The 15,011-nt window shown below is 39.1% G+C and overlaps 1 protein-coding gene across 4 annotated transcripts in view; it reads right to left on the bottom strand.

The window, feature by feature from the left end:
- The window catches only part of LOC147642383 (histone-lysine N-methyltransferase ASHR1-like), a 113,427-nt gene extending 108,509 nt beyond the window's left edge, over positions 1-4,918 (bottom strand). For 2 of the 4 annotated variants that reach the window (XM_086805755.1, XM_086805767.1), the window contains exon 1: positions 4,624-4,918. In XM_086805755.1, coding sequence (XP_086661881.1) covers positions 4,624-4,729 — 106 coding nt within the window. In that variant the 5' untranslated portion in view covers positions 4,730-4,918. The remainder of the gene's footprint in view (positions 1-4,623) is intronic. The other 2 variants (XM_086805761.1, XM_086805773.1) reach the window with 2 other exon arrangements.
- Positions 4,919-15,011: the final 10,093 nt, after the last annotated feature.

Raw genomic sequence — 15,011 nt, 5'->3', positions numbered from 1 at the left:
TTGTGTTGTACTCAGCCATACATATTATTTTAATGGAATAAAGAAATACCGCAAGGGGCGCCAAGCTTTGGGGCCAACAGGTGTCGTTGTGTATTCAGATTTGGGCACTCTAGCTCCAATCTGTGTTTGGTTTTTCATCTAGACTACAAGTGGACGGGTGTTAGCTTTTACCGCACTCTGGTTTTCTATCAGAGGCCGGTTTCACGTGCCACCCGTGTGTGACCAGTATTGCGGCGGCACATGGACGGGAGCCAGTTTTGTGCCACCCGTGTGACTTGCTTCGTGCTGTATGGACGGGAGCATGTTGGTGCCACCCGTGTATGGCCAAGATGGCGTCTTACCTATGAGATTGTCACTCCATAGGAAGACCACGACATATATTCATATTTCTGTCGCACCAGTTTTGTGCCCGACAGGAACTTTTTGTACATGCATTTATGAGACTACATGCATAAACTTGTTTTCACATGATTTGTTTGCGTGTTTGCCTATTTTGCCGTGCCAGTACACTGGACGGGGATGCTCCCAGTGTACCGTGGGAGTGTTGCTTGCTGACACATTGGTGTGGCGTGTGAACAGGTGGTAAGTATTACCATTTGGCCCTTTTAAAATGTAAAATCCATAAGCTATGGTTAACTTTAATATTTAGAAGCTAATGTGTTCACACACATTTTAAAAAGGGACTGGACATTTTCTTTTAATGGTGCCCATAAGTGTTAAATTGGTATTAAGGCTTTATAACCTTTAAGAAAGATATTGCATGGAACATTAGTAATTATTCCCCACATGGATGGTGGCTGTACTTTTTCTCTCCATCGCCTACTATCCCTCTCTCTCCATCGCCTGGTACCCGCCTCCAATCTGTATCCGCCTGCTGCCCACCTGAATTGTACCTGCTGCCCGTGTGCTGTACGGCTACTATACCTGCTCTAGTGTGCTGTACTTGCCCTATACCTGCCTACAAACAATCCGTGTACCTGCTGTACCTGAATTGTACCTGCTGCCCATGTGCTGAATCTGCTGATTTAACCTGCTGCAAGTATTGTACCTACCCTGTACCTGGCTGATTGTACCTACCTGCAAGTACTGTACTCGCCTTGTACATGGCTGATTGTACCCTATTGCACGTACTGTACCTGCCCTATACCTACCTGCAAACTGCACGTGTACCTGCTGTACCTAAATTGTACATGAATTGTACCTATTGTACCTAAACTGTACCTGTTGTACCTGAACTGTACCAAGCATGTACTTGCTGTACCAAGACCTGTACTTATTGTACTAGGTGGACCTGATTGCATGGTGATAGGATTGCATCTCCTTTGACCCCTACTACAAGCTACACTAGGTGCCTTATGTTTCTTATTTGTGTAAAACTAAACTTTGCTAAATTAAGTTCAAAGATTTCTTTAAGTTTTGTGTAGAGCAAGAATAAAGCATGTTTATGCTAGCCATGCTCAGAAAGCTTTCCTAGTGTGGTTAGTTTTTCCCTCAATGGTAGTGCTGACCGCGTCCTCAAAACTTCTAAGTGCCAGTGAAGGTTAGACACACCACGGAATCTGGGAGCAAAGCTTATCTGGAAGAACCAGGCAATGTTCCCTCCGCGGTGTACCCCTTTGCCTATGCTAGTACGGGCGTGCCTGTTGGTGCACAGTCTCGGGAGTCGGAAGACCAATGAAAGGCAAGTGTGCACCCAGTGAAGGGGAGAGTGTGCTTGTGATTTGGGACTTCTTCGACTGTCCAGACTTCATCGACAAGTACCCTATTGTTTGAGTTGTATTCACTCCATGTGAGGAGAAATCTTGCCTATTGGCCCGTGACACTTGTACATATAAATACTCCAAGAAACACAAATGTATTGAGGAGGGGGGTGACTCTTTCCGGCCCCAATGCTGGTGTCAAGTGTTATTGGTCATTTTCAATATTAATGTTGCTAATAATGTCCATTGATGATATTTAGTTAAGTGCTCTAAAAATGTGTATTTTGTCTTCCGATTTGTAAGCCTTCAGTAGAGAGCGGTTACAGTTTGACCATGAAAGAAGTAAAATGAGCTTACTCTACCACTACATGCCTAGGCTCGAGGAAAGTATCATAAATTGTAGATATCTTTCAAATGAGAGAGATACAATTTTTTAACTATTAGTATTACTTGCATGCCGCATTATCACATCTTATTCATATTTTAAATAGATAGAATCTATATTGGGCTAGAATTTGCAAGGTGGATGATCTACGTCGATTTTGGACCAAGAAATGAAATTGGTTTCATAAACCAATTCACATGGTTTCTTACATATTACATCCTTTATACAAAGATCAACAACATTGGTCAAACCGCATTCTTGTGAGTTGTTGAACATCTTATGTAAATAGGATCTTTCTCTCGGGAGAGCAAGCAAAGTAAGTATGTCGTATTCTTACAATAACTCATACTTCTCTTATCTTTAAGCCCTGTCACATTCTTGCAATAACTAACTAGTAATGCTATCTTGTAGGATTAAAGAGGAGTCTATCCTCTACATCCATAATCGAAATCAGTTCATGCGAGATGTGGCCATGAGACCGGAGCAGCGAAGCTCCTGAGCGACCAAGAGATGTATCTTTGGGGCATTGGTTATGTGAGACCATTCTCTTGAGGAGGGAAAAAGTGTCCAGGCCCATTATTAGCCTACGTCCACACGTCACTACCATAGAAATGGTTACAAATCTCCTCTGTAGTGATGATGCATAGTAACATGAAACGTTTCGTCGGTGTGGTCATTTCGAAAGTTTTGTTTTGTTTCTTGTGTTTTGGTCGAAACTCAAAGGTATCGAAATGACACTTCTTATATACACATACCAAATTTATAACATTGCCAAGAGAAAGATGAAGATGCATTGTTAAAGTAAAATCTATTTCAAGACATCAACTTGAACATAAAATAGAGACTCAAAACACTTTCTTAAGCTAAAATTTAATTCAATCCATTATTAGAAACATGAAATCGAAGGGCCTAGATTCATCATTCAAGTAAGAGTCAAGACAACAAGTGTATCTACGATGTCAAATGACAAGATAGTCTCAAAGTTCATTGACTAAAATCTCAATGTCAACAGTCAAATACAAAAACCCAAGCTCTCAAAATGAGTAGGTGGCAGCTGGCAGCTTTGTTAGCATCATGCATGGAAAATAAAAAATCCTGACCCACTCGCGAGTCGCTACTATGAGCTCTCACCATCGTTATGTGCATCTAAATCACTGTCACGGAAGGAGTCCTCTATCTTCCCTTGTCACTATCTCCTCGAAAGAATCACGAGTATGATCACTGGTGGCAAGAGTCTCCATAGCTCGGCCACAGTCACGGCCACCTCGTCGTATGTATGTGCGTGGAGTAGAGGAAGTGTTATAAGGGTGTATCATGTGTTGCAATCAAGGGTGCACTAGTGGGTAGTCATGGAACTGCCCTTGATTGTGGACGAGTGACGCGTCAAAAGCGTCTCTCGTTCTCTCGAAGCTATGTCCTCATTCGTATGTCTCTAGATAAATGATATATCAATTTACTCCCATCGCTCAAGACTAAGCTTCTGCTTTCTAAGAACTTGAGGATCGATTTTCTTCACCTTCCACTATAACATATCCCCTCAATTAACATGGGCAATGGTGTCCGAGCCTTTAAGTCACTACAAGAGACGAAGGTTAGCTTTTACATATACCAATCTATCAAGTTGAGATGTGCTTAACCTGTAACAAATTCAAATCGTTAGCTAGTTGATGTGCTATAATCATATAACGAACCACATGTGAAGTCCAAAATTGTTATTAAATTTTATTTTATTTTTTTGGTATATTTATCGGCACATATACTTTATATGCGCTCAGCCACTATACTAGTTTGGAATGTATCATTGGATATCCATATACCGGTACTCCAGGCGTTGAGGTGCACTTAAGGCTCTATATTCATGCCTCTGAACTCTTGAGATTCCCCGTCCGAAATGGATTGGTACTACTAGTTCGACTGGGTTGCCTGCAAATCTCAAGGGAATGATGCCTCAATACCATTGAGAAATCAGCTACTTCTCCCACAAAGTTTACCCGCTCCATCTTGACTGACCTCATTTATACTTCCATGGCCGCTCTGAGCAACCATAGGACAGCTTTTCTGCACATATTGAGCTCTTGTCCGTTCTTATCTGGTGGTAGGGGGGGAAGCACGGCCTACCCCGATTTTTTTCATAATTAAACACAAAATGGTATTTAAAAGAGGGAGCACACATTGGCTACGTAACTCAGAGGGCAAAACGGTATTCAACATAGGAGGCGGTGTTACATAGGAGGAAATAGGTTTTGTATTAAGAAAGCATGGAACCTGAAATTGCAGGAGTTGTTAAACGTTAGCAGGTAATGCGTTGATGCGTCTAGATTGAATCAACTCAACATAAGCTACCGTTGAGTAAAATAATTGGGTTTGTGGTGCAACACTTGTCTCCCTACCCTAGCTTGCATCTAGGTAATGTGACTTTAGGGGTGACAATATCCATGTCGTATTACTATTTGAATTACAAGAAGACAAAACCCTTCATAGCCCTAGCTTTCAGAAAAACAAATATTGGAAGTAGGTAAACAGGTTTAACGGAAAAACCTCGTGCGAAGTGCCTTGCAGCAAACAGGCAACGCCCTTTCTCAGACAAGAAGCCCAACTTCAACCCTCGTGCTTTCAATGAGAGGTCAAGAGGCTCTTCCATCATTCCCGGTACTTTGAGCTAGTTCAAGGTGCTATGAATTTATCTTTAGGGCAAACTGCACCAGAGAGTCTTCCCTCTGTCCTCTCTCTCTCTCTCTCTCTCTCTCTCTCTCTCTTTGCTTCCCTATGAGGGAAAACAGCATCTCTCTCTTCTCCCTCCCTCTCTCTCATATAATATACTTTGTGTGTGTGTACTATAATTGTAAAATGAATCATTTTTAAAAAATATATTAAATCCAAATATTATTATTATTGTGTTTTGTCAATTGACATATTTACAATTATGTAATAGACAAGTGTTACATTAAAATTATGATTATAAAATTATAAAATATTATGTTAAAATGTTATCATGTGTACAATAGAATGTACGACCCACCCTCGATCTTACATTTTATGAAATAATCTATTAAATTGTTATCATGTGTACAATAGAATGTATGACCCTAGGTCTAGCCAACATTTAAGTAAATCAAAGGAAACACATAGATATTCGCATCTCGACCATAGAGCCAATCAGGCTCGCCCTCGAGTATGGAGATTAGAAGCACCAAAGATATGGCTCCACGTACAAAGCCTTAGCACCCCATACCACCAAAACACACTCCTTTGGTGTATACATGAAGTAGTAATTACACGAGTCCAAGTTTGAGGAAAACAAAAAGACGTAGTAGAGCCAATTTAATTCTCTAACTTGCATAAAATTTAAACTATGATAGCCTTGCTCTAGGGGCATTATTTCCATGCACAATAGCATTAGGAATGGCCCTAGGGCCATTCTTGCATGACCCCAAGGCCATCCTTTAATGCTCTAATGGCCTGATTGCCATGTTAGAGTGGTCTTGGGCATCAAAAAATGGCCCTAGGGCCATTCTTCTCATGCACAACAACTGCAAGAATGGTCCTAGGGCCATTCTTACATGCTCTAATGGCCTCAAGGTCATGTTGGAATGGCCCTAGGTCATCTAAGAATAGCTCATAGAGAGGTGCTCACATAAACAATAAGAGAAAGAATGGCCCTAGGGCCATTCTTTTCATGCACAACCATTCCAAGAATAGATCATTATTCTCATGCACAAGGGCTGTTCTATGATGTCCCAAGGTCATTCCAACACAACTTCTAGGGCCATTCTTCTAATGCACAAATAGGAATAGGAAATGGCACTAGGGAGATTCTTGCATGCTCTAATGCAAGCCCATGTTGGAGTGACCTTGGGCATCTAAGAATGGCCCTAGGAGATTCTTGCATGCTCTAATGCAAGCCCATGTTGGAGTGACCTCGGGCATCTAAGAATGGCCCTAGGTTCTTTCTTCTCATGCACAACAATTGCAATGATGGTCCTAGGGCCATTCTTACATGCCCTAATGACCTGAAGGTCATGTTGAAATGGGCTTGGCGTATCTAATAATAGTCCTAGAGTCATTCTCACATGAACAAGAGGAGAAAGAATGGCCCTAGGCCATTCTTCCTTCACTCCAAGGCCACGCTGGAGTTGTCACACAAGGCATCGAAGAATGGTCCTTAACCATTCTTAATTAGCCCGCGTCCCTAGTTACCCTAACCTAAAGTTAGACCTCTTAACCCTATTTCACACTTCCCTGCTTAAGAACCATTGATGTCCTTATAGGAAACGACTCTTTAGACAACGTACATTGTTGCATTTTTTTTGTGAAGCCTCAGAGTTTGTTATTGTGTGAGCATTACATGCATGTATGTGTTTTGTGTCTACACGCGTCCATTTACTACTATTATGTGTATCTCGCATAATATTTATCTCACACCAATTATGATCACATGGTCGGCCTTGAGGATCTATTTTGATAGGGACGAGGATTGTCGGCACCAAAACAAGCACAAGCTAGAGTGAAACCTCAAAAAAACGAGAAGAGAGATTGGGAGGAAGCACGGTGCATCAAAGGAGAAATATGGCCGTATAGCAGTAAATTCAAAGGAGGAAAAAGGCCAAATAGGCCTAACACCTTTCTGGTCCAAAATGATGTAACCCCGGCCTCTAAAAGCTTCACCGTGGTTCGACATACTCCAAGCTGGTTGTGGACACAGGGCCTTGGGTTGTAGATAATCTAGCATGTTGTGGAGTAAGAGGGTGAATTTGGAACAAGCATGGGCTAGCAACAAAAGTGGTGATGAGGTCCAACACTTTTTTCAGTATAGAAAGATGTGTTTCCACGTTGAATAAACGGAATTTGTTCAAAGATCGATCAGCAAGTCTCAACTTGAAGGACCGAGAAACCCTAGTAGGTGGTGTTCATTTAAACTCATCCGGTCCTATAAGAGAGAGAGGTGGAGGTGGTAGAATTCAATCAAATATTAGGCCTAGGAGGTGTAACACTTACTTGGTTATGACATGGGACGGAGAGAGAGGGGAAGTGATGGTTAGCCGCCCCTTGCGCATCATCACCTTGCACGAAGCTTAGCCGGCACAAAAGGGCTTGACCCTGCACGTGAGCGAAGAAAGAGGAGACATCATCATTTCAGCAACCACCCTGCGCAGCAGCAGCAGCAGCAGCAGCAGCAGCCAAAGCCAAAGCTGATGCTCAACCAATTAGAGCTCCAAGTTCAACAGCTTACGCCAACTACCAAAGGTAGCGCAACATAAAAAAGCTTGCACGTAACAGAAGCGTAGCACCGCAACAATAAGTAGAAAAAGCTTGCACGTAAGCGAAGCGAAAGAAGTAAGTGTGTAAGTTAAAAAAAAGCTTGCACATAACAGAAGAGAAGAGAAGAGTTCTATGAGCAACCAAGAAAATCACATGAAGAATATCTAAAAGCAAGAGCATTCAAAAGAAAAAAATACGAAGCAAACCAGAGCATCATCCACACTAACAATCAAAGCTAGACGGAATTCTAAGCATTTGAAATAATAATTAAATAATCTCTTTAATTAGCATTTGTAACATAATCATTGTACAAAACTATTGGATAACTCATCAATAAAATAGCAATTCTAACATTGCAATCATCTCCAATCTTACCCTCTCTTGTAATTACATTGTTGAATATAACATTGTGCAGTAATTTCACCATCATTTCAAGATTAAGTGATTCGTCTAATCAAACACATAATGCATGCATTTTGGCTAGTATAATTTTTCTTACACTATTGTTTTGCTCCATTACATAGTGTCGAAAAATTATCTAACAGATACACACTCCAACCATAGGTCCTTTTCTTGTCGAGCTTCGCTTAGGGAGTTAAGGAGAGTTGTCAGTTTTGAGAAGCTTCTTTGCTAGGTGTTCTTGGGCTTGGGTTTAGCTCTAAGGCTTAGGCTTGAGAATATTTCCTTACAGTGACATGCCCAGTGGGACCCTTTCCTTTGCATTGTGGCCCAGTGACACGAACCTACAATTTTTTTTCATAGAGCTCATAGTACATTTTAATTTTAGATTGTTAGCTCTTCTTTTAGATTTGTGGTACAATTGGGCCACTAGCACCCAAAAGCGTAAGAGGTCTAGAGAGTTTGCAACCCAAACTATAGAAAAAGTTGACAAAGAACATGAAAACTCTCTAGAGGATGATAAGGTTAGTTTCCTAAGAATAGAGGATGAGTTTCTTGATAACCTTGTTGATGACCAAGCTTTAGAAGCCGAAGAGATTCTTGTACACGTGAGTGCAAGGGAGATAATGATGCAATCAAGACTCCTCTTAAACCTAGAGGGATTGATATAAAGCCATATGATGGGGTTGGACTGAGGAAGCACACACTCATATTAGAGATTTCATTCTTGAGTGTATGGTAGCTGGATGCATGCACCCCAATGAGTGGAAAGCATGGTTCCCATTAACTTTGAGCGAAAAAGCCAAAAATTGGTTCTATGACTTGGAGAAGCATGAAGCCCATAGAATTCCTACTTGCTGGGAGGGGTAAGTAGGAGTCTTTTTTGAGCAATTTTCACCTGCCTTGAGCCCATTAAATGCCCTTAAGCATGGTTCCCATTAACTTTGAACGAAAAAGCCAAAGTTAATGGAAACCATGGTTCCCATTAACTTTGAGTGAAAAAGCCAAAAAATTGGTTCTATGACTTGGAGGAGCATGAAGCCCATAGGATTGCTACTTGGGAGGGATTAGTAGGGGCCTTTCTTGAGCAATTTTCACCTACCTTGAGCCCATTAAATTCCCTTATTGCCTTGGGTGGCTTTTTTTCAAGGAGAAAATGAGACAATGAAAAGCTATGTGGGCATATTTGCCAAGTTTAAAAGAAAACATTGTGATCGCCATAGTTATGATGAAAGAATAATAATGGAGAGTTTTATCAAAGGTTTTCTGTGCTCATTTTGCAAATTCATGTGAGGTTAATTAAGCATGTGTCACTTGAAGATGCATTCGCTAAAACGTACGAGGTAAAAAAGCCATTTTGGATACAAATCTAGCACTACGATTTAGAGCTATGCAAGAGCCAAAGAGAAATGAAATTCAATATAAGCTTGAAAGTCCTAGATATGTGCCAAATTTTAGCCTAGAGAAAAGAAACCAAAGTAAGCAAGAAACCAAATGAAGGGAATCATTTCAAGGTGATGCTCTAGGGAATCACAAGAGGGAGAACAGGATTTCACAAAAGGCTAGAGCACCAAAGAAGAAGATGGTTTGTGTTTGGAGAAGAAAATAAAATGGGATAGGCAAAACACTTGATAGAAGCCCAATGGATAATGCACTGGTCTAACTGAAAATTTGGCTTCACACTAGCAGGCTAGTTTCCCCGCAGGATGCCACTGTTGCATTTTTTTTGGAGCCTTGGGAGTATGTTATTGTGTGAGCATTGCATGCATGTATGTGTTTTGTGTCTGCATGCATCCGTTTGCTATCGTTATATGTGCATCTCGCATAACATTTATCTCACACCGATGATGATCTCACTTGGTTAGCCTTAAGGATCTATTTTGTGACAAGGACGAGGATCGCCGATGCCAAAACAAGCATAAGATGGAGTGAAACCTCACAAAAAACGAGAAGAGACGGGGAGGAAGGACGGTGCATCAAAGGAGAAATATGTCTGTATAGCAGCAGATTCAAAGGAGGAAAGGTCAAATAGGCCTAGCACATTTCCAATGCAAAATGATATAACCCCGGCCCCTAAAAGCTTCAACATGGTTCAATATACTCTAAGCTGGTTGTAGACATAGGGCCTTGGGTCGTAGATAATCTAGCACATTGTGGAGAAGGAGGGTGAATTTGGAACAAGCATGGGCCGCAAGAAAATTGGTGATGAGGTCCAACACCTTTTTCACTATAGAAAAACGAGTTTATACATTGAATAAACTGAATTTATTTAAATATGGATTAGCAAGTCTCAACCTAAAGGAGGACCAGGAAGCTCTAGTAGGTGGTGTGCATTTATACTCATCCGATCCTACGTAGTAGCACGGTAAGTAGAAAAATCTTGCATGTAAGTGAAGCGATGTAAGTGAAGCGAAAGAAGTAAATGTAAGTTTTAAAAAAAAAGCTTGCACATAATAGAAGAGAAAAGAAGAGTTCCATGAGGAACCAATAAATCACATGAAGATCTAAAAGCAAGAACATTCAAAAGAAGAAAAGATGAAGCAACATCAAAACTAGAGCCTCTATTGAGAGCATCGTCAACACTGACAATCAAAGCTAAATGGAAGGCATAAGTACCCGTGTTGAATTCTGAGCATTTAAAATAATAACTTAAATAATCTCTTTAACTAGCATTTGTAACATAATCATTGTACAAAACTAAGTGGACTTCACGTTAAAAATCAATTTTAATTAATTATTTATTTTTATGTGGGACTGTTTCATGACATGAAACAATAAGGTGCGTTTCATGATGAGAAATAAACTTCATGGACTTTATTAAATTTGATTATTATTTTTTTGCAGGGTGGTTTTCACACGACGTGAACTGGACCTGTTTCATCATGATGAGAAATAAACTTCACGGACTTTATTAAATTTGATTATTATTTTTTTGCAGGGTGGTTTTCACACGACGTGAACTGGACCTGTTTCATGATCTGAAACAGCAGGGTGCAACGAAACACGTGTTTCATGGTTTTCTTTTTGCAAGGTGATTCACGACGTGAACTGGACCTATTTCACGACATGAAATAGCAGGGTGCGTTTCACAACATGAAACATGTGTTTCACGGATTTTTTTTTTGCGGGGTAGTTCACGACATGAAACAACAGGGTGGGTTTCACAGAGATTGTTTCGCATCGTGAAACAATAAGGTTTCACGTCGTGAACCCTTAACCTGTGAAACTTCCAAAAAAAAAAATCGCGGGGACTATTTCACACCGTGAAACAACAGGGTTTCACGCCGTGAACCCTTAACCCGTGAAACGTCGATTTTTTATTTTTTATTTTTTATTCAGAGGCTGGTGGGAAATTCGAATTTCCTTGTATAGAGGGAATTTTTTTAAATTTTAAAATGAGGAGATATAGGCATTTTCCCACAGGCAAGTGGGAATAAAAAAAGTCAACACTTTTATGACACTCCTTTACTATACCCTTCATAAATGACCCCCAAAATGGACAATTTGACAACTCATTGGCATCTTTTCATTCAATGCTCATTAGCCTTAATGAGTTATGAAAAAAGGTGCTTAAAAATTAATCAAAGATTAATCTTTTTACTAATCTCTTTCTCCCCTTTAGACTAACTAAGAGCTCTAATTAACCACTAATTAATTCACACCATTGAGCATATCATTGGATAGAGAATGAAATTGCTAAGCTATGTGCATCAGCTAATCTGTAAATTAATCTATAATTAGAGATTAAATAAACTCTTAATTTTGGTCTCTTCTCTTTATGCAAAGTAAGCAAAAGCAAGGGAAATGCCTCCAATTGATCACGAAATTGATGTAATTAGGTGTTTTGATGCATCTAGATGCTCTCAAAACACTCAAAAACACTAATTTCATCCTCTTAAATGATTAATTTTGATACCAAAAAACACATTTTCAAGTCTTCTTGCCTCTTGAACTGGATTAATCACCCTTAATGATGAAAACTAGTCAATTAAGGAAGATTAGTTGATTTCAAGGATTTTTAAGAGTTTTTGTGAATTTTTTTACAAGATTAAGCTACTTCTAGTACTTGCTAACACTCTAATGCACACAAATCAAACAAAAAACACACAAATCAAACAAAAATTAATGATTCTAGCTCTATGTTTAACTCTAAAGAAAGCTAAAAACCTCTAAAATTTGTATTCTATTGCATTTTTTGATGCAATGGAAGAAAACAAGGCCTAATACACTCTATGTACAAGTCCTAGGAACATTAAAAACTAAATTAACACAACAAGAAAAATGATTTATGCTAAAAATTAAGCAAAAAGGTATTCTTTATAAAACAACAAAGAGAGCTATTTTATACCAAATCACACACAAATCACCATCAAAACCACATCATTTTCAATGGAAAAAGCCAAGGGATGATTTCCCGTCAAACGGCACTAAAAATGTTATGGCTCACCCGAACCCCCTTGAAACACATCCAACAAGAGATTACCTGGTGAACCGCAACTATCGTGAGGATCTTTTCAATGGTCGAGCTCGTAACCCTTAAGGGCTTCAAGCTCCCTGAGAAGCAATTCCACCGCGTAACTTGCGCGACCGTTGTCACACCGCCATGTTGCACTACGTGTACTCATCCCTCCTCTCACCTCACTTCACTTCACTCACTCACTAGCATGCATTAGAGAGAGATTAGCAACAGCAAGACTCTATTACACAATGGGAGAGTCCTTTGTATTATGAGAGATTTTCATTTATATAGATGGCCATAAGTGTTTACACTCACTTAAACTATGACCACCACCCAGGTACTTTAGGCTCATAAGAGGCCTAATGCTATTACAAAGACTACTCTCATAATATATCCATGAAGTACAAGATTAGCAAGAGCAAGACTCTATTGCACAATGGGAGAGTCCTTTGTATTATGAGAGATTTTCACTTATATACATGGCCATAAGAGTTCACACTCACTTAAATTGTGGTCGCTCGGGCATTTTAGGCTCATAAGAGGCCTAATGCTATTACAATGACTACTCTCATAATATATCCATGAAGTACATCACTTCGGACTTCATTTCCTTACTTACTACCACACGCTCTTGAAGTGGAAATTGCCATAAGTATTCCATAAGACCATTACGGGCGCTCATCCAAGTTGTAGATTTGGACACCATTGCTTCATATCTTGAATGTATGACCTTTTGGTGTATCTACCTTGACTCCTTGATATAAGATAATGGTAGTTGCTCTTGTTAACCCTAGGAATGGGTTAACATTTTACAATGATTACTCTCATAATATATATATCCATGAAGTACATCACTTGGGACTTCATCCTAAATTACTACCACACACTCTTGAAGCGAAAATTGCCATAAGTATTCCATAGGACCATTACATGCACCCGTCCAAGTTGTAAATTTGGACACAATTGCTTTATATCTTGAATGTATGACCTTTTGGTGTATCTACTTTGACTCCTTGATATAAGATAATGGTAGTAGCTCTTGTTAACCCTAGGAATGGGTTAATAGCATCCCTAATAGAATAAAATGACTTTCATTATGTCTCTTTGTTAGGCCCCTTATAAAGAAATTATCCTCTTGTCTATCATTAAATGAATCATTATGATAAAAAATATAATATATTTTAATTTATATATTATATTAACATTCTTTATTTTTTTCCCAAATTAATCCTTTTAAGCATTATAATGTATAATTCATATAAATTTTGTATTTGAAATGGCAAAATATGACACTTGGCAAATAAATGTTGAGAGAGAGAGAGAGAGAGAGAGAGAGAGAGAGAGAGAGAGAGAGAGAGAGAGAGTTATCTCTAAAAATATCAAACATCTTGCAAATATCTCTTTTGCTTTTGCTATAGCAAAAACAAAAGTAACCCAAAACATCCTTGCTTTTTAAGTAGCCCAAATTTTGAGTTCCATGTGGATTTCAAGTATGGGAGTATTCCCTACACCACGTGACAAAACATAATGTGAGGGCAACATGGTCAAAATTATAATTTGATTAGCATCAAAATTATAATTTTGATTAGCATCAAAATCAAACCACACTTAAAAGCTCTTTATTGATGTGTATTTCTCATAACATTGGTTTCCATTAGTGATGTAGTTGTGTATAAGTATGGGAAGATGGTAGTCCAATTCTTGTTTGGCCAAAGATAATGTATGCTTTATGTTGTTGAAGTAAGGAGGGGATTTATAGAATAGGTGGTTAGCATCAAAATCAAACACACTTAAAAGTTATCCATTAATGTGTATTTCTCACAATATTGATTTTAAGCATTAGTATTCACAAGTATGGGAAGAGGGTGGTTACAAGAGGGTGGCCCAGTTCTTGTTTGGCTAATGATGATGCACCTGGAGGTAGGGACCCTCCTTCAAGACTACAAAAACATTAAAAGAAAAATTATTATCTCATAATTCATCATCAAGGAAAATTATAGCAATATAATAGGCATACCTTGGTGCTCCACTTCCATCATCCTTATCTAAGAGGTTAATGATGAAATCCTTGCTCTAGAAAGGTTGAGGATTTCAGTATAAAAACTCTTCTCACCATCCTGCAACCTGAGGTAGAATCTTGATAACCTTTCACAAGATGTAGCTCTATATTAGCTCTTTTGATGGATTGACATGCTAGTTCAAGTGTGATGGAAGCTTGTTTAAGCATGTCCATGTGATAGGAACCAACGATTGGGATAAGACAATTGAAAGTTTATAGCTAGATCAAACCACAATCATCTTTCCATTATAGTACCCTATACAAATCATATCCATAGTTAACTGGTTATGAGAGATAAATCATATCCATAGTTAACTGGTTATGAGAGATAAATCATACAAATAATTTAGATGGCTCATGTGTAGAGTTACATCATTATTGGTGAGGTTCTTTATAACAGAGCTAGCAAAAGAATGTCTTGCCCAAAACTAGGACATTATGGGAAGCGTAGTTTCTTACTTGAAGTGGGTTGATGATCTCTTGATAGTACTACTCAAATGGTAATCATTGACGGACTACCCTAGCTCCAACCACATGTAATGAAGCAACAATTTTAGATTAGGTCTATGACCATGGACATGGGCTCAAGTATAAAAGGGGGGCTCATGGACCATTATTGTATCTTTTGGACATATTATGATATTTGACCATCTTTACTCTTAGAGCCTCAAGGCTTTCATATCTTGGATTATGGAAGGCTATTTCCATCCTTTGGTGAAAGGCTAATTCACTTAGGCATCATATATGATA

The sequence above is a fragment of the Cibotium barometz genome, chromosome 1, assembly GCF_041138505.1.
Source record: "Cibotium barometz isolate CiBa-2024 chromosome 1, ASM4113850v1, whole genome shotgun sequence".
Classification (NCBI taxonomy): Eukaryota; Viridiplantae; Streptophyta; class Polypodiopsida; order Cyatheales; family Cibotiaceae; genus Cibotium; species Cibotium barometz.
Note: the sequence above shows the minus strand (reverse complement) of the source record. Positions and strands in the feature narration are given on the sequence as shown.